Source organism: Phoxinus phoxinus, assembly GCF_949152265.1.
Source record: "Phoxinus phoxinus genome assembly, chromosome: 4".
Classification (NCBI taxonomy): domain Eukaryota; kingdom Metazoa; phylum Chordata; class Actinopteri; order Cypriniformes; family Leuciscidae; genus Phoxinus; species Phoxinus phoxinus.
In genome coordinates, this window is record NC_136879.1 from 35,932,613 (window position 1) to 35,959,566 (window position 26,954).

Here is a 26,954-nt window from a genome sequence, read left to right on the forward strand (position 1 = left end):
TTGCTTGCTTTAATCCCTCATTGTGAATGAATGGCTCAAGTCCAAATGTCACACACCTACGCTCCTTAAATACAGGTAATCTGTAAGCCTTCTAAGAATAGGCTTTCCAAAGGAGGCCAGTTTCTACGGCTCATAAGGAGAATTACCTTACTCACCAGCTAATCATTCAGACTGCCATTTTATTATTTTAAACAATTTACAGCAGTGGATTGGGAGTGTTTGTGACAACATGTGGTTGTCATTGGCAGTTAGGCAATTAGCACATCAAAATGATATCTAAAATATTTTACACCAGGATAAACTCATGGTTTACAAAGAGGTGTTGAATGACTAAGTGATTACATTATGTAAGAGGGCAACACCATCATACTTTGTATGAACAGGTTGTCCTGCATTATGCAACATATTCCACATACACAGTATTTAAAAAAAACATTCAATCAACTGAACATGAGCCATGCTACACTCTTAGAAGAAAAGGTTCTATATAGAACCTTAAAAGGTTCTATAGGCGCTACGTATTTGGAACCCCTAAAAGGTTCTACACTCTTAGAAAAAAAGGGTTCATTGGGGTTCTATATAGAACCATACGGTTCTTTACTCAACTCCAAATAACCTTTTATGCTAAAAAGGTTCTATAATGAAAGAACTCTTTTGGTTCTTAAAAACCCTTAAAAAGGGTTCTGTATATAGAACCTTTTCTTCTAAGAGAGTCATTTCCAATATTGTATGTGAAAATCAAACTCATCCTGTTAGGATGCTCATTATGAAACACTGCAGTTCATCTATGGACGCAAACTAATCACATTACGCACTACGCAGTAAGGATTACATGACAGCATACAGACGACAGATGAAGGGAAAGATAGGACACTGTGTGGTGTCTGAGGATGAGTGAACATAAATAGATTAGCCAATCAGAACTGGGCTAGAGAAGGAACACAGCTTGGCAAAAGTGATAAACACACCCAGAATTCATGAGACTTTATGTCATTAGTGCAGTCCAACAGATTTCATTGTGTACAACTGAGAGCTGTTACACAAATGACAACATATTTAGGACACCAAACCAATTAACACAACTGGTTGTCCACCAACTGTCCTTCCTCTTCTGGCTCCAACTCAACGAGAGGCACTGGATCGGCTTCGGAAGACCAGGAAGGGTAGTTTGAGGAACAGTAGGAGACTAAAGCGGAGGATTCGGGTCACCATGAGAACTGCCAGGCGGGCCAGCACCATGGAGGTGCCCTCATTCCTGAGGCAGCTAGTGAAGGAAACCGAGAAGATGGTGACCTTCTTCTTCAAGGGTGGGCGACGGGAGTCGGGAACTGATGATGACTACTTTGAAAATGAAGAGGACATTGGTAGACCCTACCTAGAAAGGCCCATTCTGGCGAAAGATATGGCAGAAGGGGGTTCGAAATGGGGCATTAACTACGCCATGGCCAGCATGCAGGGCTGGCGTGCCCAGATGGAGGATTCCCACACCTGCATGCCAGAGATGACCGAGGCCTTGCCAGAATGGAGCTATTTTGCCGTGTTCGATGGACATGCGGGGAAAATGGTGGCTCAATACTGCTCCAAAAACCTGCTGGATTTTATTCTCGACACAGGTACTTACCAATTTAAGTATTACTGTCTGGAAGATAAGCGATGAAATTTGTACATGCAAAGAGTTTTTTTAATTGAAGACGAAAATGTAACTGCCACCACAATATAGGAATTTGCCTGATGACTTTCCAGCTGTTGGCATTTATTTGCTTAGCCATATCTGCGGTCTTCTAGGGTTTACTCTAAAGTAAAGTGCATGTTGTTAATTAATATTCATTACTTATTTGTATATTTACATGGTAACAAAGACTAAATAAAGTGTAACCAATATTATTTGTTATTATACGTAAAACATGAAAAATCTGCCAGTGCAGTAAGACCAAATGCAAAGATACTTTCTCTGAAAACAAGCCTTAATATCTTACGCAGTGTTAAGAAAATGCATGAGCAATCTTAATAGCGATGCTTAGCTAATTGAACAGCCATTTTTGTATTTTCAGCATGATAAATGTTATTATGATATCAATAAAACATATTTAAACAAACAAACTAAAATGTGCAGTTTGTTAATACCGTTTTTTTTCTGAGAGAAATACAAAAATTCTTATGAAGAGGCTAAGTTGTCTTCTAAAGCTAGTTTTGTGAGGTTTTCCAACGATAATCAAATTATTATTATTATTTGTTTTTTTAAATCATTAAAGCATCTAAAGATTTTAAAGAAAATAGATTAAAAAAAGGTGTTAAAACAGTGCATATCATCTTAACATGGAAAATTTTGGCCAATTAATAGGCCAATCCAATATATATTGGATCACACAAACTAATGTAAGGTTTAACAAGCGAAGCTCGGAGAGAAAAGTTTAAAGAAAGATTGTGAAAAAGTATATAAATATAATAATAAGTTAGTTTTTACAATTTCATTCCGCTTTCTAAGCATTATGCGTTTACATAAATAATTAGATTCTTTTGAATGATAAAAATAGTCAACTTAATTTAGACAAAGTTTTACACATATTTAGGCCTATATGTTTATCCTTCACAGTATAAATTAATTGGTGTGTGTGTGTATATATATATATATATATAATAATATATTAGCTATTATATTTTTGGAAAATGGTCCAACAAATTGTTTTTATTTATTAACTGGAAGTGAAAGAAATGTAACACATTTTTCCGATTGTCACAAGCTATGCTCAAGTAGGGTGAAAGGCACTGGGCAAATAGAAAGACCTTGTTGAGATATTCCTGTGCTTGACCCTGTTATATGATTGTATAATCAGGCTGTGTGACGGTGGACGAGGATGTAGAACATGTCAAAGATGGCATCAGAGATGGCTTCCTCGGCATCGACCGCCACATGCACACCCAGGTCCGCAATGAGAACTGGGACAACAGCGGATCTACAGCAACCGCTGTCATGATGTCTCCACGAAACATCTACTTCATCAACTGCGGCGATTCCCGGACCTTCCTTTGCCGTAACAGCCAGGTGGTCTTCTACACGGAGGATCACAAACCCTTCAACCCACGCGAGAAAGAGCGCATCCAGAACGCCGGCGGCTCCGTCACCCTGCAGCGCATCAACGGTTCACTGGCCGTGTCCCGCGCACTTGGCGACTTTGACTTTAAGGAGGTGGAATGGAGGGCTCAGACTGAACAGCTGGTGTCGCCTGAACCAGAGGTGTACGAGCTGGAGCGAACGCCAGAAGATGAGTTCCTGGTAGTGGCATGTGATGGTGTCTGGGACGCCATCAGTAATGAGGAGCTGTGTGCGTTTGTGCGCAACCGCCTGCAGGTCTGCGATGATCTGAGGGAGATCTGCTCTCAGGTCATTGACGTCTGCCTCTATAAGGTTGGTATCAGCAGTGACAGGATCTTATTGGGTTGCCTAATGGACACATTTCGAGTTCCAGATTGCCTGATGTCCTGGGGCCTCATTTATAAAACTGTGCGTAGGATCCTTACTAAAAGTGTACGTGCGCCCAAAAGCCAAAAATGGCGTGCGCAAAAAAATATTCAGACTTATAAAACCGTGCGTACGCCAGAACCTGCGCAGGATTCACTTTATAAATCCCAGTCAGCGGAAGATTGTGCGCACGTGCGTCTTCTCCCCGAAATAACCATATATGGAGCCTAGTTTTACTATGCATATCCTCATCTGCATATCGTTTGCATATGATTATTCATTCACGTGATAACATGTTTAACGATACAAGACATGAGGAAAATATGAAATACGGATGTGCCGTCACATTACATTACATTCCACTGGCCAAATAGTATTTTTTATTGATTTATATTTGTAATGGAAACAGATAGACCTTGTTGTGCATTATATTTGCACAATCTGCTGTTATCATGATAAGCAATTATCTCTGTAGTTAAAACATTAAAACACGACATGCCAAAGGAAAAGTGTTCAAAAGCATTGCATCCACAACAAATATGTATAGGCTATTTATTGAATATATATAGATTTTTACTTTTCAGTAAATGTCATGTAGTTTAAGTGTTTAACTCCATTAATGAGAATGGCATATTTAATCTAAATGTTTATATCAGAAGTAAAACATAGTTTAAATCATTATTTTATTTAAACTGTTATTGTGAACACGCACTGTATGATTAGGACACATAATAAAGATTTACAGTTTTACTTCATCTGCCGTCAGATATGCGTCAGTTTCACTAAACGGCCCAACGCGCTCGCTGGCGCGGACATTTAAGATGTGGATATTTGCTTCAAGTGATAGGCTTCGTGAGTGAAATTATATTTGTATTATCTTTCTGTATATGTATACATTTATTTAGATTTTCTGTCTAAAAGTGACCAAAAAATACATTTAACTCCGGCTCACCATCAGTGTCGCCAAACTGCTCCGTCTCCAAAACGTTCGTATGCATGGGTCAGAGTTTGCGTGCAGGTGCGCACATTTTCCCGTCAAGTTTGTTTTTATAAATCACAACTTATTCGTCGGAAGTGGCGTACGCCTCTTTCAGGGCCGGTTTTGTTCGTACGCAACGGTTATAAATGAGGCCCCTAGTGTTAGGGTGCACAGGTTTTTATTTTTTAGCAAGGTACCAGCATACTTATGGATGTTCCGAGGAAGTTCGCAATTGGATAGGAAAAACGTTTCAAATAATAGTATGTTTCATTGTTGATCAAATTAGACTGCATTGAAAATACACTCTTAAAAACAAAGGTTCTTTTTTTGGCATTGATGTTCCATGAAGAACTTTCCATTACAGAAAAGGTTCTTTTTAGTGAATATAAAGGTTCTTTAGAGCTTTTAAAGGGATGGTTCGCCCCAAAATTAATTTGTTCCAAGTTGTTCCAAATCTGTATGAATTTCTTTCTTCTGCTAAACACAAAATATTTTTTGAAGAATAAATTTGGTAACCAAACAGTTGATGAGCCCCATTGACTTCCATTGTATTTTTCAATGGTTTTCAAAGTCAATGTCAACTGTTTGGTTACCCATATTCTTCAAAATATCTTAATATCTTATTTTGACCCAACCAAAAGTGGGTCTTCTAAAAACGTATTTTTTAAACTTTATTTTTAAGAGTAATGTTCAGTTATATCTCGCAAATAAAAACTGTAATTTTTTTAATCATTGATTTCAGATTTTCCTGCCCCTAAATGTACCCTAAAAACAACACCGACTGTAGTTGGTCGCTTTAAATGTGGGTGGGTGATTCTGGGTGAGAATAATGTACACTACAAACTGGTCAACTTTTAAAGTAAACTGGACTTTATGTCAATAGGCAAAAGTCTGGTTCTGTGAAACCAATCAGATGGAACATACGTAAAACTAAGCACTCAACCAAAATATATCTCACATTATGAGAATGACTGCATCAACATGCTTTTATTTTATGCTAGTCATTAGCCTATGACGTCAATAACTAATAAGTCTGATGACAAGTCAATGTTGAATTGCCAGAAATACATCACCTTCTAAAACTTTTAACTAGTTTAGGACAGCTTTGTTATTTAAATTGATTGCAGGCACTTAGGTTATGTAATATTATATAATGAGATGGCGCATGTTGAGATGAGGAAGCTTACACACACATTCAGCTTGACCTGTTGAAGATACTGTTCTTTAAATAGAATGATTACAAGGAAAACAAAAAGAGAGCGAGAGAGGATTACTCAGGAGTGACTCAGGCTCCAGGTTAAGGGATATTCAGGGTTACAAACCAGCTGCTCGATCAGGCCAAGAGGTCCTTTGGTTTAAAACTAACATTAGCTGTCTGTGAACATTTATATGCATTGCATTATATGCATTTATGTGTATTAGTGTGTTTTAGTATTATTGATCTACTCTAATATCATTTTTATATTACATTATAAGGGTTTTAAATTCTTAAATGTCTTCGCATCTTGCAGGGAAGTTTAGACAACATGAGCATTATCATCATCTGCTTCGATGGCGCCCCCAAGGTGACACCAGAGGCACTGCAACAGGAGGCAGCGTTAGAGCGGCTCATCGAGCAAAAAGTGGCAGGTAATTTGACCAATTCATTCGATGTAAAAGGTTTTACACTATATAAATAAGAGGCAATTATACATATTAGATTAGATGAAATAGCCATCTTAATAAAAGTCAAACCTTTTTATATAAAAGTGTATTTTCTCTCACATTACCTAGAGATCATTAATGTGATCAGATCTAAAGATGAGGAACCTGACCTGCTATATGTGATGAAATTCCTGGCATCTGAAGGAATTCCCGGCCTCCCACCAGGTGGAGGAATCTCATGCAAGTGAGTATTACTGGACAGTAATATAGGATATTAAGCGAGTTTTTGCTTAAAACATGCCATAATGGCCTGGTTTCACAGACAGGGTTTAAATTTAAGCTAGGATTATGCCTTAGTTCAATTAGGACAATTAAGGCTTTTATAAGCATGCCTTAGAAAAAAACATTACTGGTGTGCATCTTGAGACCAAACAATGGCACTGGTATATTTTAAGATATATTAGTGCAAGTTACTTTCAGTTAAAACAGCTCAACCATGCTTTTTAGTCTGGGGCTAGGCTTGAAACCGGGGGATAATCTACCAATGGGGTCAGAAAAACAATCTTGTTTTCCCTTTGAATTAAGTTTATTTTTCTGACCCCATTGGGAGATATTTGTTCTTGTTTAAGCACAACATTTATTTTTTTTCCGAAAACAAGACTTAATTCATTAAAGGGATGGTTAATTAATTACTCATCTTCATGTTGTTCCAAACCTGTAAGACTTTCTTTCATCTTTTGAACACAAATGAAGATCGTTTTAATGAAATCTGAGAGATTTCTGTCCCTCCGTTGATAGCTACGCAAGCAACTACCACTTTGACATTTCAAAAAGTTCATAAAGAGATCGTAAAGAGAACATTTCAGTTGTGGTACCGGCCGGTAAATGTAAGCTCAAGCATGTTCGCGTGACGTGCGAAAACCAATGAAGTTCATTCGCGGCACGTTTGAGCTTCAACAAGAACCAATGAGGTTTGTCCAGCAGGTTCGGTTGAATCGGTTCATGTTTGCTGATCAATGTTTATATGTGAAAAAAGTAAATTCAATCTGTTCATCATATAAATTGATCGTGTCTCTTCAGAAAATTTGGACTAAACCGCTCTATTCATATGGATTAGTTTTACGATGTCTTTATGTACTAGTTAAAGTGTCAAAATGGTAGTTGCGTAGCTGTCAATGTAGTGACAGAAATCTCTCAGATGTCTTCAAAATGAGCCATTTGTGTTTCGAAGATAAATGAAAGTCTTACGGGTTTGGAACGACATGAGGGTGAGTAATTAATGATAGAATTTTCATTTAAGTAATTTTAACCCTTTGGGCCCTATCATTTATCTGCGCAATGCGGCCCCAGGAGCGACGCAAGTGTTTTTTTTGCTAGTTTCAGCCTGACGCAGTTATCATTTTCACGTCCTGCGCCACGTTGTTTAAAATGCATTTGCGCCTATTTGTGCACCCATGGGCGCGCTGGTCTGAAAACGAGGTGTGTTCAGGCAGCATTGTTGGCGCGTTGCTATTTTGAGGCAATTGAAATAGACTGTGCCATTGACCAACAAAAACCTGGTCTAAAGTCAATGGTGCAGTATTTTTTTTGTTATTTAAAGAGCGTGTTAGCAATGTGCGCCAATAGGTAGGTGCATGCACTGCAGCACACAAACATGCCAAATATTAAAAATAAAAGGATTACAATGTAAAATATTAATATTGTGTACATAAAGATATGGTGGAATCGGGCTTGTCCCTTAGATGGTCTGCTTGTGCTTTAACCTTCGTTTCCTCTCCGGAGAAGCGTTCTGCAAATTCCGCCATGTACATAGCAATCTGCTATGGCGCGAGCTCAACTGGCTTTTAAAGGGAATGGGAGATGAGACTCTGATTGGTTTATAGCACGTTACGCCTAAAACACGCCATTACTCATTAAGAGAACAGGGACAACCCTTTTAGACCATTTTTCCCGTAGTTAAACTAGTAAAAGTGGATTTAGACACGCCCTAAGTGCACTTTCGCCATGCGCTTTAGACCATGCACTTATTAGATCGATAAAATAGGGCTGTTTAAGTCATTTAACTTCTTAGGTAAATGTTTGATTTTAGAATGTTTAGATATTTGAATAGAAAACAAATAAAAAATTCTAAGCAAAAACATATTTTCTTGCAATGTAGGAGAGATACGCGTGTCTCTGTGTACGTGTGTGTGTGTGTGTTTCTCAATCTCTGTTTGTTTTGCCTTTTTTTCTATATTGCAGGAGAGATTGCATAATTGCCGCATATCAGAAATATGCAGCAGCCTTTAGACCAATGGTATGTGTTTGAAATGTGTACATACATGTTTTAGCCGTACTAAATAAACTATTAATTCTCCAACATTTTATTTTATATGATTTTAGGTGTCTAAATATAAAGGGTTAATGTTAATTTTACATACATCAATAAAAATGCTGATATTCTCAAATACTCTTTCATTCTTTAAGGATATTGTCGGTTCTGATGACTCCACCTAGTGGCCGTTACCCTGAAGATGGAATCAAGCCTTGAATCTCTGTAGATGTAATAATTCATGCGAGGACAATATTTGTGTTGTGTGCCACCTGCTTTACAGAGGTCAAATTGTTTAGCCAAACTGTTCCTTTTTTAAAATCAATGTTGTATATTGTACACACTGAAACAGAAACAGGAAGAAGAGGTGTATTTATCAAATGCTTTCGTAAAAGGGGCTTTCATACCAGAGGAACGTTTTCATAACAATAGCCGGAAAATTACCCTAGGGCAAAATTTAGTTCTTGGGGGACCCTGGTGGCTAGTTTCTATATCGGAGTCAAAGCTACCCATTGCAAAAGCCCATAAACGAAAAAGCACTTAACATTGACACCATGGAAAGGTTCTAGTGAAAAATATAAACATTTCACTTTTTTTTAAAGGTGAAGTGTAATTTCTATAGCCTGGCTCCGCCCTCCTACATACTTCCGCTCAATTTTAATTTTCCGCCAGTACGTCGTCTGGGTTTGCGGTATATTCGTGGGTTTTCTCCGGTCAATTCTTACCGGTCCAATCAGCGAACAGAGGGAGTGGCTGAGAACGATGATCGTGCGCTAGTTTGAGTCGTCATACGTCACAACCAAACGTTAGCGATTGGCTATGGCAGATCCAGAGTGGCTCTGGGCAGATCCAATAGTTTTAAACTATTAAACTGTCTATCCACTTCCACACAGCTGGGATAGGAGAAAGCATTACCATTAAAAATACACAAATCACCTTTTAATAAATATACTATGTTACTTTTTTAAATCTACAAATAAATCATTTTATGTAACATTGCAGTTGTAGGTTGTTTCATGATTAACTTCCCAATTTACATAATATTTACAAACATATGCAAGATACTTCAATGTATAATTGTATTATAAATATTTTTCTTGTATTTGTATATGGATGTTAAGCTCTGTACTTACACAGAACATAGACTTACATAACCGAACTTGTACACAGCAGTAAAACTAACATCTGTAAAACTTTATAAAGGGTACTTGAACTTTAAATTCAATTGTCTCATTTTATTTTTATTAAAGTACAGTCATTTTATAAGTCTATATTGTTATGAAATAATGATTGTTATGAGAATGTTTCTTCAAAATGTCTGGATCTCTATGTGCAAAGGTTTTAGAAGTCTGGACTTTGAGCACACAATTTATATTAGTCATAATGGGCAGGGCCAAACATACCAGATTATATCTGCTGAACAATTTATTGCATAAAAAATTATTTGATAACATTTTGCCAGAACTGAAATCGGTGCTCGGCCCGATCAACTTTCAACAACGTTTTTCAAAAACCGCTTACTGCACCTTTAAGCACTTTTGTAGCCAATCAGCAGTAGGGGGCGTATCCACTCGAGATTTACTAATACATTATGAAAATCAAAAGCTGTATCTGATAATATGAGGTTATATACATGAAGTAACATGAACTAACAATGAACAGTTGCATTTGAATTAATGTTAACAAAGTAAATACAGTACAGTCTCAGTAAATACTGTAACAAAATGTATTACTCATTTATAGTTAAAGGTGCAGCAAGCAATTTCTGAGAAACGCTGTTGAAAGTGGATAGGACCGAGCAGCACAACACACTTGTAGCCAATCAGCAGTAGGGGGCGTGTCCAGTCATGAAGTGGGAAGAGAGAGAGAGAGAGAGAGAGAGAGAGAGAGAGAGAGAGAGAGAGAGAGAGAGAGAGAGAGAGAGCGAGAGAGAAGAGAGAGAGAGATTTGAAGAAAGACTGTAGAAAGAGAGATGGCTGAGAGACATTACAAAAGAGAAAAGCTCAGATGAATATCATTGGAAAAAGAAGAGTTATGATCAGGAAAGAGATTTAGGGCACGCATTAATTTATGAAAATAGAGACGTTTCTTCCACATACGCGAGTAACATTGGTTTTGCCGTTTCACAGAACCAATATATGCTGTTGTTGTAATGTTAGCTGTAGTAACAGGTAGGGCTGAACGATATTCTGTTTTAACATTGACATCGCGATGTGCGAGTGAGCGATAGTCACATCGCCGGAACATGCGATGTGAAGGGTAGTAGCACAGTAGCACCAGCGGGAGATATTACATGCGCTTCATGAGGCACGCGCGCCGCGGTCTCTTGCTCTCTCTCCCTCTCTGCCGTGCACACGCTTTGGAGCACAGTCTCTGTCTCGCGGGCGCGCTCGCTGTAGATTCCGGAGATTTTAACTAATTTGCGGGCATCAGCCGCTATCAATATGCGAGAGACTCCCGGAACTTCAGGGAGACTTGGGATGTCTGTATTTCTAAACTGAAATAATATCGGCATATAATTATTGATTTTTCATATTTTGGTGCCCCCTCAGCTCTTGGTGCCCTACGCACAGCGCGTGATGCAGCGCTGACAGGCGGTATGGTGTAAAGCTGCTGTTTAAATGTGTTCTGCTTTTCTGTTAACAGAAATGTTCTAATTTTGGAATAAAATATTAAATGACCTTTTTGTCACTTGTAATGAAGCTTGTTTATTAGTGAAATTATTAATATCATGGAATGATAATTATTGACTTTAGCCTGGAGTTATGGCTCTCAATACCGCTGTATGTATCGTTGGGGGAAAAATATCGCAATGTAATTTTTTTTCCAATATCGTGCAGCCCTAGTAACAGGACAGTTTTGAAAGTCATTGTTTGTCGGGAGCTGCTGACAACTAACAACCAACTTTTGCTTGTACTCTTGTGTGCATATTCATTTTTTGTGCTTCCTTGTCATTTTCGCAAAGCATTATTTTGCTTCGCTTCAGCTATGATAAAGAGACATCCACTCTTGCATTGCGTGTTTGTGCATTTTGGGGGCGGAGCAATGAAGGGAGGGGTGTGTTTGATTGTGTTGATTTCAAAAAACAAGTGTTCAACAACAATTCTCGGAAATAGCATACTGCACCTTTAAGTGAACATAAACAGCTGGGAAAGAACACTGAAGTGTAAATTAGATCTTGTTTGTTTGTCTGTGTGGAGGGAGGGGGTGGCCATGTACTCTGTGTCCAAAGGGAACTTTGAAAATCCATGCTGTAGAATGTGTTACTGAAGTGTCATGGACCATGACACCTCTATACTAATTACTTAAACCTCATCTTTGGTGTTACTGTCATAATTTAATGTTCAAAGACAGTTAAAAACAAGAAGGTCAAGCTCAAGCGCACTGAAGTTTAACCTGTTTTTCATTGCAACAACCTGGGCAAACACAAACGGTGTGTTTACCATAACAATAAACTGAAAACTGAAACAAAAAGAACCACCAGAGCCTGAGAGAACTTGTACTCTGTCAGACGTTCCCAGGTAAGTTCAACAGCCAAATACTTTGCCTGTGTGACTAGAGTTCATAGTTTACAGATTGTACAGTGTTCATCTTACAGTGTCATTAACAAGAAATGCTAATAAATAACCGGGTGAAATATACGGAACACTTTTTTAATGCTAGAAAATTTTTGTTAAATTTATTGACATGGGGATTAAGGTTGTAGCATAAAATACATGCACTAATATAACTAGCCTATTACATGTGCTAATGTGTCATGAATCTGTTGCAAACTTTAACCATCTCAAAGCTTCTGTCAAAGTAAAAAATAGCATTCCCAGTTTAAAATGTTATTAAAATAATTTGGAAATACTGTAGGTATTGAAAATATTTGATAAATATATTGAAAATATATTATTTTTTTGTTCATTTTGATAAGTTAAAGGTTTAGCCATTTTTGTTGCATTTCTGTCATTTTTAAAATGTTGATATAGTTTTATTAAGTTTTAGTTTTTAATTTTAGTATATTTAGCCTAATATTATTATTATTTTCTCCTTTAACTTAATCTAATTGGAAATGAAAAATGTGTTGGTAACTAGCAGTTATACAAGTAAAGACATTTTTCTTTTCTTTTTAGCTTTAGTAAACGATAGATAATAACTTATAGTTATGGGAAATGGTCAATAAATATTATATTCGTACGATTATGAAAATGTATGAATGTATTAATTATTAATACATATTCCACATATACTAGTACTGTAACTAACAGTCATATTACTAATATTAATATTACACAAATGTGTTAATAATTATGTTTGTCTGTGTAAAATTAACGTTTATTTATTCACTCTTGATGTCTGCACCAACCAACCATGCATATCAAACACAAATGTAGTCATTGAACACCTCTAGCAGAAAACAAAACTGCATTGAATTTAGAGGAAGAACATTGTTTTGGTGGTGCTTCGGCTGCAAGTGACTGTGCGGATGAATATGGCTATCATACTGCTCATAAAACATTCACTCCTATGCTTAAGAAGAGAATAACCAGATGGAAAGGATTTCAAGCTGACTAGCTGAAGACATGAAGCTTTACCTATTAATAGACACGGTAGCCTACTTCATTAAAAATAAAATTGTAGCACAACGTTACAACAACTACAATGAAATGACCCTTACAATCACAATAGATAATCCTTTACAACTCTGCCAGAGAGTATGCCAATTTATCTGTTCAGTAAAATACCTAACGTTACTTACCTGTTGAGTAAGAAAAACGCCATTTCCTCATCGTTTTTTACAATATTTCAAATCCATCTCTCCATCTCCATCTCGTCTTATTACGAGCTTGATACTGTTTTTGTCAAGAGACTTTCCTGAATGGGTGATTCCCCAGAGGTTTGAGATGATCCATCATGTCAACCTCTCTCGATCGTTGTGACAACTAACATCTGTCACTCACACACCATTCACGCGTCAAAGTAGCCGGAGAACCTTTTCTCTATTTACGGATATGACAAAACACGCATGGACGAGTGACGTAGGCCTCTGTGCAATTTCCCGCGAAAACAATCCTCCCCAGTCTAAAATATAAACACTTTAACAGGATTTCCATAGTGAACCGGGGGTAAGATAAAACACGTTTTAAAGAAGGACTAATTATGTATCTCGACTCTTTATGATGATTGAACAAAAAACAAGTTCTAGACCTTTAATTAAGAAATATTTTATGATGTTGGTTTTGTATGTTTTACCGTGTAATTAAGTTTTTAATTGCACTTAACATTTATTATACCAGGGATATTCAACAAAGAATGAAAATCATACCAATCCTGGTCTCCTCTATATATCATTTAACTGTTGTACACTGATAAAGAATTATGTGACATATGTGATAGTTTCAGGGATTCTCATCAGCTACAAAAATCTAAAATATTTTAAATTTGATAAAATTAGATAAGATATGGTGCTGTGGTTGTTTCTGTTGATGTTTCTAACACGCATCACATGCATAACTTACTTTTGTTCAAATTGTTTTTCATCGCAATGGCTCCTAACATTGCCCAGTGAGACCAGATGACACTGAAGGTCGAAGGTGATCCAGGCTATGGCAGCGCATCTGCTAGAGCTCCATTCACAGATCTGGATGGGTCAGAGACTGTACCTCTCCTTATCCCAGAAGATCAGCCCCAGCAGTGCATCTGGAAACCCCTGGGCAAAGAGGAACTGGAGAAGTGCGCAGGGGGGCCGGAATGGAAGAAGTTTCGTTCTCGTCTGGTACTTTGCTTCTGGATTGTTTGGCTGATAATGCTTGGCACTGCTATCGCAATAATCATTCAGAGCCCACGGCCAGTGTCTCCTTCACTACACTGGTGGCAGAAGGATGTGTTTTACCGTCTGCAACCAGCACTCTTCATGGTTGCAGACAGTGACGAGGTCAGCCCTATCAGCAGTAAGTTAATAAAAACATAATTTAGCAGTAACAATAATGGTAGATTGCATCTCAAAACATTCAATCCGCTTATCCACCATCCATCAATGAGCCTAAAATTACACCCACATGTCTAAGTCAGTGTTGTGTTGATGAAGAATCTCCACAAACCACATCACAGAACATGTAGCACATAATGTCTAATACACAGTAAATCAGACAATAAATACAAGGGTCATTCACAGGAAAATGTACAATTTGTGTGGCATATATGTGCTTTTTATTTTTAGGGTTAGGAACAATACATAACTGGTACTTTGTAAGGCTCTGCCCACAAATGAATGGCTAGTTTAATAATCAGCCATTGAAAAACACATTTGTTGACCGCTTATCTGAATATTGGGGGGGAAAGGATTTGCATTTGGCGGTAGAGTCAGGTGGGAAAATATTCTTTCAATAATGTTAAAGTATGATGATAAATTATAGCTAATCTTTTTGTCAGCAGCACAGAATGGTATAGTGGCCTACATGTACACAGCATTGTATACGTGTATGTCTCACATTCAGGGGTGTCCGAGCGGCTGCCGTATCTGAGGTCACTGGGGGTTGGGACAGTGATCCTGGAGGGGTTCTTCCGGCATGACAGATCCCCAGCCAACCTGACAGAGATTGACCAAAGTCTGGGCACGCTTCCACAATTTACACAGCTGATCATAGAAAGCCGGAAAGCAGGCAGGTGCATTTTTATTATTCAAAAAAAGTGTACTTGATTTTATTTTGGTAGTTTTATTGGCATTCACCCTATTATAAAAATGAAAAGTTTTCATTAAATATTGTATTTGCATGCATTTGGATCAGGACTGTGCTAACCTTGGTATTCACTAGATGGTGCTGTTTAACCATATTGCATTAGACACACACACTGGACTCACTTAAAGGATTAGTTCACTTCAAAATGCAAATTCTTTCATCATTTACTCACCCTCAAGTTGTTTCAAACATGTATGAATTTCTTTCTTCTGCTGAACACAAAAGAAGATATTTTGAAGAATGTCAGAAACCAAACCATTCACTGGCCCCATTGACTTCCATAGTATTTTTTTTTTTCCTACTATGGAAGTCAATGGGGTCCATCAACTGTCTGGTTACTGACATTCTTCAAAATATCTTCCTTTGTGTTCAGCATAAGAAAAAATTCATACAGGTTTGATACAACTCGAGGGTGAGTAAATGACGACAGAATTTTCATTTTGAAGTGACCTATTCCTTTAAGCCATGTCTGAAAATCATTGGATTTAAATATATCAAAGATATTCACAACTTAAACTATGGAGATGTTCCATGTTTGACTAGCACACCATGTCCACATGCTTTTTGTCTTGATGTTGAACAGTATTTTTTTTTTTTTTATAAGTTAAAACCAAACAAATATCTAAATGTTTTTGTACATTAAATGTGTGCTTGGTTTACCATTTTTACTATCTAATGCAACGACAGTCATACATTTTTTAGCTGTGTCCAAATACTGCAAATGCACACGTGCTTGTGAAACAGCGGTGGTTGAAGTCGAATTTTTGTGAGTAATATTAAAATTGTAAGCAATATTAAGGCAGTAGTAACTGATCCAAATTATTCTCCATATGGTTCAGGTGTGAGAGTGATGCTGGACCTTTGTGAGCTGGACCTGTTTGAGCCAGAGCCGGGTAATGACACTAAAGTTTGGTCTGGTTCATCAGAGAACATTCAGGTAATGAAGCTTACTTTCAGTATGGGGGACGATATCAGCAACAGCGTGTATTGGAAAAGCGTGCCTCTACCTACATTTTTGCAAAACTCCAAAAGTACACGTATGATTCACTGCGGCTGAAATCAACAGATTATTGATTAACGTATTTCCATACAGTTCCTTGCACAATTATTGTTATGTTCTCATTACACTTTCGCCATAGTGCATGATTTGTACACTAAAACAGTTTGACATTTGCATCACAAATAATCAGCTCCATATGTTAGCTTTTCTGATGTAATGAACTTGTTCAGTAGCTCACATGATACAGCACCGCACTTGTGATGTGGGAAGTCCCGTGATACATGAGTCACGATTAAAGAGCTCAAAGACTTGCGCAAGGAAACTAAAATGCTAAAATGAAACTAGTTGATTTAGCGATTGTGATTTTATCCATTTGGCTTTGTTAACACGGTCTGTTCAGTTTAGGGTAGGGTTAGCTAGGCACGTTGTTTTCAACCGCGATAGAGCACTTTTTAAACTTTTAGGATATTTTATTTCTGAACTGCTGTGATTTGTACAACAACCAATTCAAATAAAATAGTGCCCGATTCATGGTCATATGTTTTGGATAAAACTGAACATGATTTCGCTTTAAACATGTCTCAAAACAGTGCAAGAAGCAATGTAAAATCATTTAACAGAAATGTCGCCACAGAAATGTTTTTAGAATGAACTTGGGTTGATTTTTTATATATATAACTTTAGTTTAGATCACGCATCCTCATTCGTTTCTCTGAAGGAATCAAGTAGGCTAAATGAGACATGCGCGGTTCCTCAATCATTCCACGGCAAATATACAGTGCTGGGTAGATTACTTACAAATTGTAGTCCATTACTGAATATAGATTACCTGATGAAAACTGTAGTTAGTAACGTAATCTATTACATCACACTTGATTACTTTTAAGGTTACTTTTGACCTTACTTTTAGCCTTAAAGGGATAGTTCACTTTAAAATTAAAATTCTGTCATCATTTACTCACCCTCAAGTTGTTTCAAACCTGTATTAATTTATTTCTTCTGCTGAACACAAAGAAAGACATTTTGAAGAATGTCAGTAACCAAACAGTAGTCTGTACCCATTGACTTCCATAGTAGGAAAAAAAAATACTATGGAAGTCAATGGGTACAGACTACTGTTTGGTTACTGACATTCCTCAAAATGTCTTTCTTTGTGTTCAGCAGAAGAAATAAATTAATACAGGTTTGAAACAACTTGAGGGTGAGTAAATGATGACAGAATTTTAATTTTAAAGTGAACTATCCCTTTAACTTGTTTTATCACATAGATAGAATAGGATAATATTGTACTATAATGATATTAAAATACAAAGTGGGAAAAAAATATGTTGCATCAAATATCAAATAAATGAAGTGCATCAAACATTACATTAAGCCAGGGTTTGTGAGGGAACTGCCATTCGCTTTTGTGTACTTACACAAAACTGATGGACTTTCTGAACATACATAAGCAATAGGCTGTTTAAAAAGGACAATTTAAAAGATAAGAAAAGAAGAATTAGTGAAAATCTATAAATTATTAATCATTTTGTGAATATTAAATAATCGTGTAATCAATACAAATTTAACTGTGGTCTGATTATGAGTTTTATAAAACATAATAATCTAATTGCAAGTAAAGATCTATAATATTTGGAATCTGATTACGTAATCCAGATTAGATATAATCAGTTACTATCCACCCAGCTCTGCAAATATAATTTTTATATTCCCATTTGCTCCAATATCAAGAGAAAAAAATCCATGATAGTGTTTTCACGACTTTCCAAAAGATGGAAAAAATTATCGAGAGATTGATTATCACAGTCACACAACACATTTTTGGTTGAACTGTGTAAATTTATTATTTTCGTTATTTATAATTTAAACGTCATTGTGTAAGCAATTGCGGAGCGAAAAATTGGCCAGCGCTAATACCAGTATATTTTGAACTTGTTGAAAATGATGATATTGTGGCAAGTCTAACTGTCACTAGATGAACAAAATATTAATGTGGTAAGGATTATTGTTTTATGTCAATATTTCTGTCTACCTCTTGTTTATTATTGCTCATGTGATATTATTTCCCTCTCCAGCACTCATTAAGGTATTGGCTGGAATACGGTGTGTCAGGGTTTGGGATCTGTGATTCAGACGCAGCCTTCTCAGCAAAGGTAAAACTGTCTGAAAACACACTGACGTGTCTTGTTTTGTGGAAAAAGTGTGTGGGTTTTTGATGATGCGGTGCAGGTGGTTAGAGTCCATACGCAGTGCCTGCATAAAAATCAATGTGCATTTATGATTCACAGACCCTAATGGAGTGGAACGTGCTGATGCACGAGTTCAGTTCACAAGATGACGAAAGGTATCAAGTTTTTCAAACTCAATTCCTGAAGGACAAACTCAAGTCTTGGTATAAAAAAACAAAACAGAAAAGAAGTAAAATTGGTTATGAACACCCTTTCATGTTGACTTTAAGGTCCTGTACCAAATGGCACCCTAAACACTCTCAGTCTTCCTCCGAGTCCGCACTTTTGTGACGTAATGCTTTGACTGTCGGGAAGAAGTCTGCTGCGGAGTTTACTTCAGTGCGGCCTTGGCAAAAGTAATATCGACCGCTCGTGAGGACCTTCTAAAACCTAAAATGACAAACGGGACACCCTATGGTCTAATGACCTTAAAGGAACACACCGAATTTTTGGGACTTTAGCTTATTTACCGTATCCCCCAGAGTTAGATAAGTCCATACATACCCTTCTCATCTCCGTGCGTGCCGTAACTCTGTCCGTCACCGCTAGCCTAGCTTAGCAGAAAGACTGGAGGTAAATGGCACCAGCTAGCATACTGCTCCCAATAAGTGACAAAATAACGGCAACATTTTCCTATTTAATGTTGTGATTTGTATAGTCACAGCTTGTACAAATAACAAGGTCCATGAGTCAATGAGACAAATCACTCCCCAGAAGTAGCATTGCTTCGCCTTCTGAGAATATAGTTCCCAGTATGTATACGGTTAGAAGATGGCTGTGTCTCGTGACCTTGTTATTTGCACACGCTGTGACTACAAATCACAACATGTAAATAGGAAAATGTTGGCGTTATTTTGTCACTTATTGGGAGCAGTATGCTAGCTGGAGCCATTTACCTCCAGTCTTTGTGCTAAGCTAGGCTAGCGGTGGGTGCGTCAGACAGAGTTACGGCACGCACGGAGATCTGAAGGGTATGTGTGGACTTATCTACCTCTGGTGGATACGGTGAATAAGCTAAAGGCCCAAAAAGTCGGCGTATTCCACGCGGCAGCCATTATAAGTCCGAAAGTGCATATAAAGTGTGCCATTTGGGACAGGGCCTAACTCTATTTTCAATGTGAGCCTGTGCATTGAACTTGACAAATGTCTATTAATGAATTTGCTGCATAAACTTGCTTTATGTAATTCATGGTGACATAAATCATTTCTTGTTGTCTCATTCTTGTAGAATATTGATGGTGAGGCAAACAAGCAACACTCTTCCAGCGCAAAAGGTGTCCAACATTACTGTTAATGGTTCACTGGTGGAGCTGGTTACGAAGTCAGTGATCCCCCCATCACACCATCCGTTGTCTGCTGCTGAGGTGGCTGAGGCCATGGAGGTCAGTCTGCAGATGCCAGAGGAACACTGGCCGAGCTGGACCGTGAGTGGACATTACACTGAGCTGACTTTAACAGTTTATCAATGGGAAAATTCACAAACGACTTACAATATGATCAAAGTAAACATTTTTCTCTTTAGTCTTTTGACTTTGAGTTAGCATGCAACCCTGTGGTAAGCTAATATCATATCATATTACTCTATAGTTAGCATGTTAGTCTGGTTAGCTATAATGCTCAGTGCAAGTTACTTCATGAAGTCATACGCCGTTGAAGGAGGATTAGATTATGCAGGGGACTGGATCTTGTACGATTCTTTTGACGTCACCATCAAAATGGAAAATTCATATTTTTTATGGAAAGTAGTTATCCGTGCACATCATTATTATAATTTTTTTAATTAATGTGCCTCATAATCTTTAATTAAAATAATTTCCTCTCCCTTCAGGCACATCTCTTCTCTAATGATGTGTCTACTGGCATTAGGGCGGTACAACCTGTCACTCACATGAGATCGACCAATAGCAAACCACAACCATCCAATCAATTTCCCATGGACAAAATCAAGTCCCATGCTATATATTTTTTCTTGTTCAAGAAGCCTTTTTAACTCGGATAAATATATAACGTTAGGGAAGAAAAGACTATCCTAACTTCTGTTTCTTTACGACTTTAATGATTCCCAAAACATATGCTGGGTTTTTTATATTATTTTTATTATGGTAAACAGTCGTGACTAGCTAGTTAATTTTTCCAATGTTGCACTGTGGTTAACCAGGGTGCTAAGTTTTTCTGTGAGGTGGGTGACATATAGGAATCGAAATATAGGAAAATGTATCTGACATAAACATTATCAGAGTCTCTTTTTTTTTGTGACTCATCAAACTGGAACACTTCAATTTACAGTAAATACCACCAAGACAAAACATGACATCAGCAGCATTAATTAACTACAGAAAAAACAACTGTTGTTGGCAGCCACTGGAGGTTGATTTATAGTTTAGTGAACTATGATAATATTTTCACACAGAGAAATGTTGTATTTCTACATGGTCATTAAAAAATGTTTAGAAAGGACATCAAACCCAAGATTTCACAGTGATTGAAACCTTGGACATACCAGGGGAGATTTTAACTGTGATTATCTCTTTGAATTCTTGCACCCGGGATCAATACAAGTCGCCTTTGTAACTAGGGGTGTAACAATATATCATTTCACAATATATCGCAATACAAAACTGCAACATGTATCGTAGATAGTGACAATCTGTATTGTGTAGTCCACCCACAAAAAAAAAATCATAATTACTGTGTGATTAAAAAAATCACAATCTCTGAGTTTACTGAGTTTTAGTGGCCTGCATTATTTTAAATGACAGTGACAGAGTGCAAGCATATTCATCTAAAATAATTCTGTTTTCAGCTTCAGAATCATATTTTTTTTTAATTTTGGTGTCACCATTGTCCTGTGCATTGGTTATCAGCACCAAGTCTACACCCCCAATGTAATACCAAATTAGCATTTGAATCAACAGTAGAAAAAATTGTTAACCTTTTACCAAACTGTATGTCTTTGAGTATCGCTATAATATCGTATTGTGAGTTCAGTATCGTGATATGTATCGAATCGTGATATGAGGGTATCGTTACACCCCTAATTGTAACTAAAGTTGGATAAGTAGTATTTCCTACTAAAGCAAAGTTGTATTTGACTCTGGTCAAGCGCATCCATAGCAGACTGGTGTGACTGGCCTTGAACAGCAACATGCCCAGTGCATTATGGGTGTTGAAGTTTTTCTACATATTTGGTAAAAGGGAAGACAACAGCCTTTTTTCCCTCTGTTTTCTCTAATCAAGTAGCACCGATTGCTACTTCATAGGCAGACAAGTTTTATTGAAAGCTCATTTTGACATTGAAAGTCAAAATAAGGAAGTCTGGGTTGAGAGAGAATCCTGTATACTATGTATGTAATGTCACAAGTGTTTGTACTGTTCACAGGTGGGTGGACGAGTCCAGTGGGAGCTACGGAGAGCCATTCTGGTCCTGATCATGACTTTACCTGGGACACCCGTCATCCAATATGGAGATGAGGTCAATCCGATTCAGGTGAGATGACAAAACCATCCTCAACATACCATTGCTGTGGTCACAGTTTGACATTTTCGAATCTGTTTGTTTGAAAACAGTATTATTGGTCTTTTTTGATGACGTGGTGACGTGAATTTCTATTAATCTGGTCAAAAATACAGGAACCGCTGAATCAACCGCTAGCCCTCTTCCAGTCTCTGATTCAGTCGCGTGCTCGTGAAGAGGCTCTCCACTTTGGCAGATTCACCTTCCTTCCCTTCAATGACAGCATGTCATCCACTGGCCTCAATTCTACAGTCACGCCGCCTTTAGCTTTCCTGCGCTCATGGGGATGCGTTCACTTCCTGGTCTTGTTTAATTTGGGATCTGAACCTCACACTCTGGACCCAGACTGGGCTCCCAGCCTACCTGAAGCTGGGGTGTTTGTTATCAGCACAGGTATTGACCGATTCGGCCCTGTGTCTCTACGGTCAATAAAAATGCAGCCACATGAGGCCATTGTCATAAAACTGTTTGAATCTGACAAATCTTAGATAAAAGGCTCATGTTAGCTTATTATTGCAACTAAGATCTAATAATGTTAAATATTGGTCAGTTGTAACAGAGAGCAAGTATTTACTAAAACTAAATGAACTGGTTTTAAATTAATAAATATTGGCAGTGGGACTGGAGTGCATTTTGTTTGGTTGCAAATAATCTAATAAAGAGAAACCAATGCAAATTTAAATTAGCTTGTCCACCCCCCCCCCCCCCCCCCAAAAAAAAATAAAAAATAAAATAATGGTCACTTTTATCTCCTAGAGGTGAATTCTTATTAAAAACAGATTTGTTTATTTTTATACAATATGTATGAAATGGGAAACGTCTTACCATCTTTTCTTTTGCTACTTTCTAAAATGCCTTTTATGTTTATTTTATTTTTTTACTTTCAAAGGTTCAGATTTACGTTTTACTAATACATTTCTAAAACTAAACAAAGAGTGAAATAGCCATAAACCGCTTCAATAGGCTATTTATCGTGCGAAAATGTTTACATACGAGACATGTCAGTGAAAAACAAGAAACGTTTTTTTATCTAAAAACGGAAATTATCTAAAGATCAAAATATAACTCCGGCCCCTGGTTCTCCGTTGCTCTCACATCAACATCTTTATTCTATCAACAGGTCCTTCCCTGGACATTTTGTAACTCTAGATGTGTTTTCATGGCCTCACGTATTATTTATGTGCAAACAGCCAACTATATTAATTTTTACGGTAATATTGGTAATATGAGATTAAGTTGCATAACAAAAAAAAGTACAGTTGTTGTCTTGCATATTTCTTGGCATCTGCAAATGCACTGCAATGCACGTCTAACTGCATTATCGAGCTATAATGGTGGTTAATTGTTTATGGAGAAGAGATACAATTCACTAACATTCACTGGGGCATTTTTAAGGATGGGCTCAATTAGGCTGTACTATAGAGGACCACTCATTCCCAGATGACCCCCTTTACGACAAAGACGGACTCTTAGAGAGCAAATTATAACCATCTTGGTTCAATAACCTTTCAGGGATCAAACAGACCCTCTTACCTCTATACATTACATGCCGTAATGCAGATTAGAATGATCTGAGCTTTCCGAATGGAACAGAACGTTCTGCTTTCATTTAAAAGCTTTATTTTTTATTTTATTTTATTTTAATAAAGCCAAGACAGAGAGGGCAGGGCTTTTATTTGGGGTTTCTCAGTAACTGTCCCCTTGACAGGTTGTTCATGCTCGGAAATAATGAAATCAAATGTTCATAAATCAAATGTTATGGCGGGAAGCAATTCCTCTGTGAAATAATCATCAGCAGATGATCACAGACAGAATTCATGGCTAAGAAACAGTGTACATTCATCTGATTGTTATGAAAAAGAAACCTCTTCAGGGTGATACAAGATACAAGACCCTAACCCTTTTTATGCAGCATCTTGCCAAATAAGTAAACAATTGAACACAAAGTATTCATTTGACAAATGTATCACCTAATGTTGATTCACAGAACCCCTTTGAGCGTTCTGTTGTCAGTTGTTGTCGTCGTGGAATAACAGACAGCTAGATGGCATGATTGAAGAATCAGAATTGCGTATTGCAGGAGCCGTGTAAACATGTTAGTGAATGATGCATAGTTCTGCACGAAGTATGAACAAGCTTGTGAAAGGAGCTACCAGTGCCAAGTAAACAAAGCAGACGATGAATCTACTTTTAATGTCTCAACTACCAAAACAATGTGTCTACACCAGCTAGCGACGCGACAAAAGCAATTGGAATCAATTATAAGGCAGTGGCAATAGATGCTAATTAATTTAAAGTGTAAATAGCAACTTTTCTAAGTGAAAATAGCAGTGTTTTTTTTTTTGCAATAAGTGTAAATAGTAGTTGGATGATATTTATATCATCACATAGTGTCAGATTTGCGCCTATTTGCTCCTCAGTGTTGTTGTACATTAAACAGTATGCAATAATAACAGTGTAAATTATTATATTTATTAAAATTATTAAATGAATGCCACCTTATTGGGATAATAAAGCCCTTCTTACACCTACCCCTAACAGCTAAATTATTAGACGCTTTATTTTTACACTTTTTAATTTTATTTTTGTAAGTAAATGCCTTTCCAAACTGATATGTGATGGGGTAGTAGAGAGAGTTCGGCAAAACTTTCTGCCACACGTCTACTCTATTGATGCTGTTGACAAGTCAGCGTCTTCCATGGTTTTGTCCGGCCCAACATGTCATCAGTTAGTGTAAATAGCCTCTGCCAACAAGACGGGCTATTAGCACTTAGTGTAAAAGACACTGTATTTGGCATCAGTGATGCTGTCTACACTGGATGAAGACCGGCACAATGAGACGCAACACGACAAATTCCCCACAGTAAACTGTCCCCCGTTCTTATTCTGACGTACTCCAAGCGCTCGAGCATTTCTGACACAAAGGACAAATGGATTTGCAATGTTTGCTTTGTAGAGTGCAGTGTAGACATTCAAGGCAAGAAACTATGATGAGGCCTATCTCGCCCTCGGATTCACAAGTACAACTTTGCCACTTGGAGACTTACATGAACACGAAAAGCCAGCTGAAGTTGTAGTACTGTATTAATTATACAACGTTTCAAATAAATCCTATAGATTTGCAAGCAAGGTCAGTCTGAGTATCTTTATGGGGGTGGATGTATGTGGGGGGTGACATTTTTTTTCTCTAAAAAAAAAGACAAGGCAGAAAAAGTTTGGGAAGCCACAATGTGGATCTAGTTTACAAACAGTCACTGAAGACACACGTTCTGACTTGTTGTGTGTTCAGTGAGATCCGTTTGCAATTATTCTTGAACTCTGCCAATCCAGACCAAACATCAATCCAGATGTTCCTTGTAAATATTCCAATATTCCTTTAAAATGAAACGTTTGTTTGTTTTGAAATGTTTCCACGAATGACAGAGAGACAGTCCATCATTCACAGATTCTCAGATTTTACTGACCCATTTATAAACCAACACGCATCCTTATTTTCGGCAATTTGTTTGCAATATTTCAAATATGCTGAAACATATTTGGTCTGTTAGTGTTATCCTCCTGTGACCCAGATGATAGGTTTTTTTCTCTCTCTGAATTTCTCTGAGAAGATACATGCAAGCTATGAGTGAATATTAAAGAGAACATCAAATGCTTGCCAAATGATTGGAAGAATATTCCTATGTAAAACATTCTTATAAAATATTTGATATGAAACTTTGACAAAGTCAATCCTTTCATTATTACAATATATCTTGCATTACAATTGGCCCCATTAGATATGTAAAATTTTTTGCACTGTACTAACACAAACTGTGTGAAAAATAAGAAACCTTTTGAAAATGTTATAAATGCTACGTTTCATCTTCTTTTTTTAATATTCAAAGGGGTCCTTTATAGTGTAATGTTGCAGTTCCAAAACACAAAGTCACTCCAAAAGCAGTTATTCTCTATATTAGTAAGCACTGTTTCTGAACTCCCTGAAACGCCTCCATTGTAGTTTTAAGTTTTCTTCTGGGAACGAAAACGTCACAATATTCCTCATTTAAATAATTCCAGTCAATGGAGTATACACAAAAAAATGGACGAGGCCTGGTTGAGTTGCGTTAGTAGTGTTGAAACTCATGGTTATGGTAAGGGTAGCATTTCTGAATGCGCTCGAAGCGGTTGACCAATCACAACACTCTGGTCCAGCTGACCAATCAGAGCACAGTGTGCTTTTCAGAAGGAGGGGCTTCATAGAGACTAAAACTAAACAGGGGTGCGTTTCCCAAATGCATCCTTAGCAAACTATGCTCGCAACTTCCATCATCGCCAAAAATAGAAATTCTGAAACCAAAATTTCAGAAACCATAGTTTTGATTAAAAAAAAAAGTTGTATTCTTTATATATTTTCATCTAAACATTTTGTTTCTAGGTTTTTCGTCTAAACAGATTTAGCTTTTGAGACGGAGCCAAACAGCATGACAAGCTATTGGGAAGGAAGAGTAATGACTTACACTTTCATGCCTGTTATATTCTTTCCGTTAAAGTTGGACACATACAAAAGAATGAGAAAATGAGCAATCTGGATTGTTGTGTCTTTGACAGTGATGATTATTGTTGGCTCTCTACATGTTTCCAAACAATGAGATTGATCTATGATTCACATACTAAAACTGTTTTCAATTACTGATTTGAAGAGAGTTAACAGCTTAGTGAATGAGATAATGCACATGTTCAGGAAAGTTCATTTCAGCCGAAACAGAGCAATAAATCATATTGTTCACAGTGGAATTTTAATTACAGTAGCATTTTTTTCATTTTTTTTACTTTTTATTCAGATGACAAGATATTCTAAATCCCTTTTTTAGGAAAAAAAACCATCTGGATCAGCAAATGTAATACTCAGTCAGTACCAAAGAAAAGATAATAAATATATAAGTAAATATTTGCATGTTGAAGAAATCTTCCATTAATCTGCACCTCATGACCTAAACAAAACACAGAAGCAGATGAGGCCTGTCTGAACAAAGCCAAGAGTTTGTATGACCCTCTTAGTGGGTGATTTTTGCCTTCAGTGTGTTACTAATACAGTGTCATAAATTTTCCCGCAC

The 26,954-nt window shown here is 37.2% G+C and overlaps 4 protein-coding genes across 6 annotated transcripts in view; 3 read left to right on the forward strand and 1 right to left on the reverse strand.

Moving 5' to 3' along the window:
- The window catches only part of rtn2a (reticulon 2a), a 37,999-nt gene extending 23,968 nt beyond the window's left edge, over positions 1 to 14,031 (reverse strand). The window contains exon 1 of one of the 3 annotated variants that reach the window (XM_079608816.1): positions 13,139 to 13,385. In XM_079608816.1, the coding sequence (XP_079464942.1) occupies positions 13,139 to 13,169 (31 nt within the window). In that variant the 5' untranslated portion in view covers positions 13,170 to 13,385. Of the gene's footprint in view, positions 1 to 4,412; positions 4,503 to 13,138; positions 13,386 to 13,898 lie in introns of those variants that run through there. The other 2 variants (XM_079608814.1, XM_079608815.1) reach the window with 2 other exon arrangements.
- Positions 1 to 26,954, forward strand: part of gab2 (GRB2-associated binding protein 2) — a 508,732-nt gene that overhangs the window by 268,570 nt on the left and 213,208 nt on the right. The gene's annotated exons all lie outside the window — the stretch shown is intronic.
- On the forward strand, positions 869 to 11,402 carry ppm1na (protein phosphatase, Mg2+/Mn2+ dependent, 1Na (putative)). Its single transcript, XM_079608831.1, has 6 exons — positions 869 to 1,613; positions 2,835 to 3,406; positions 5,951 to 6,068; positions 6,213 to 6,327; positions 8,325 to 8,379; positions 8,550 to 11,402. The coding sequence occupies exons 1-6, from the start codon at positions 1,211 to 1,213 to the stop codon at positions 8,577 to 8,579; spliced, it is 1,293 nt and encodes a 430-aa protein (XP_079464957.1). The 5' UTR covers positions 869 to 1,210; the 3' UTR covers positions 8,580 to 11,402.
- Positions 13,386 to 22,806, forward strand: LOC306996390 (amino acid transporter heavy chain SLC3A2). The gene is made up of 9 exons (XM_079608813.1): positions 13,386 to 13,505; positions 13,946 to 14,330; positions 14,877 to 15,041; positions 15,959 to 16,056; positions 18,195 to 18,272; positions 18,408 to 18,463; positions 19,576 to 19,771; positions 21,727 to 21,834; positions 21,978 to 22,806. Exons 2-9 carry the CDS (start codon positions 13,955 to 13,957, stop codon positions 22,347 to 22,349), a joined length of 1,449 nt encoding a protein of 482 aa, XP_079464939.1. The 5' UTR covers positions 13,386 to 13,505; positions 13,946 to 13,954; the 3' UTR covers positions 22,350 to 22,806.

Excerpts from the sequence above, each read along its gene's own strand:
- LOC306996390 (XM_079608813.1), top strand. The coding sequence starts at position 13,955 with ATGACACTGAAGGTCGAAGGTGATCCAGGCTATGGCAGCGCATCTGCT. Across the intron at positions 16,057-18,194 it reads GTTCATCAGAGAACATTCAG|CACTCATTAAGGTATTGGCT; the intron begins GTAATGAAGCTT and ends TTCCCTCTCCAG. Across the intron at positions 19,772-21,726 it reads AACACTGGCCGAGCTGGACC|GTGGGTGGACGAGTCCAGTG; the intron begins GTGAGTGGACAT and ends TACTGTTCACAG.
- ppm1na (XM_079608831.1), top strand. The coding sequence starts at position 1,211 with ATGAGAACTGCCAGGCGGGCCAGCACCATGGAGGTGCCCTCATTCCTG. Across the intron at positions 3,407-5,950 it reads TTGACGTCTGCCTCTATAAG|GGAAGTTTAGACAACATGAG; the intron begins GTTGGTATCAGC and ends CGCATCTTGCAG. Across the intron at positions 6,328-8,324 it reads GGTGGAGGAATCTCATGCAA|GAGAGATTGCATAATTGCCG; the intron begins GTGAGTATTACT and ends TCTATATTGCAG.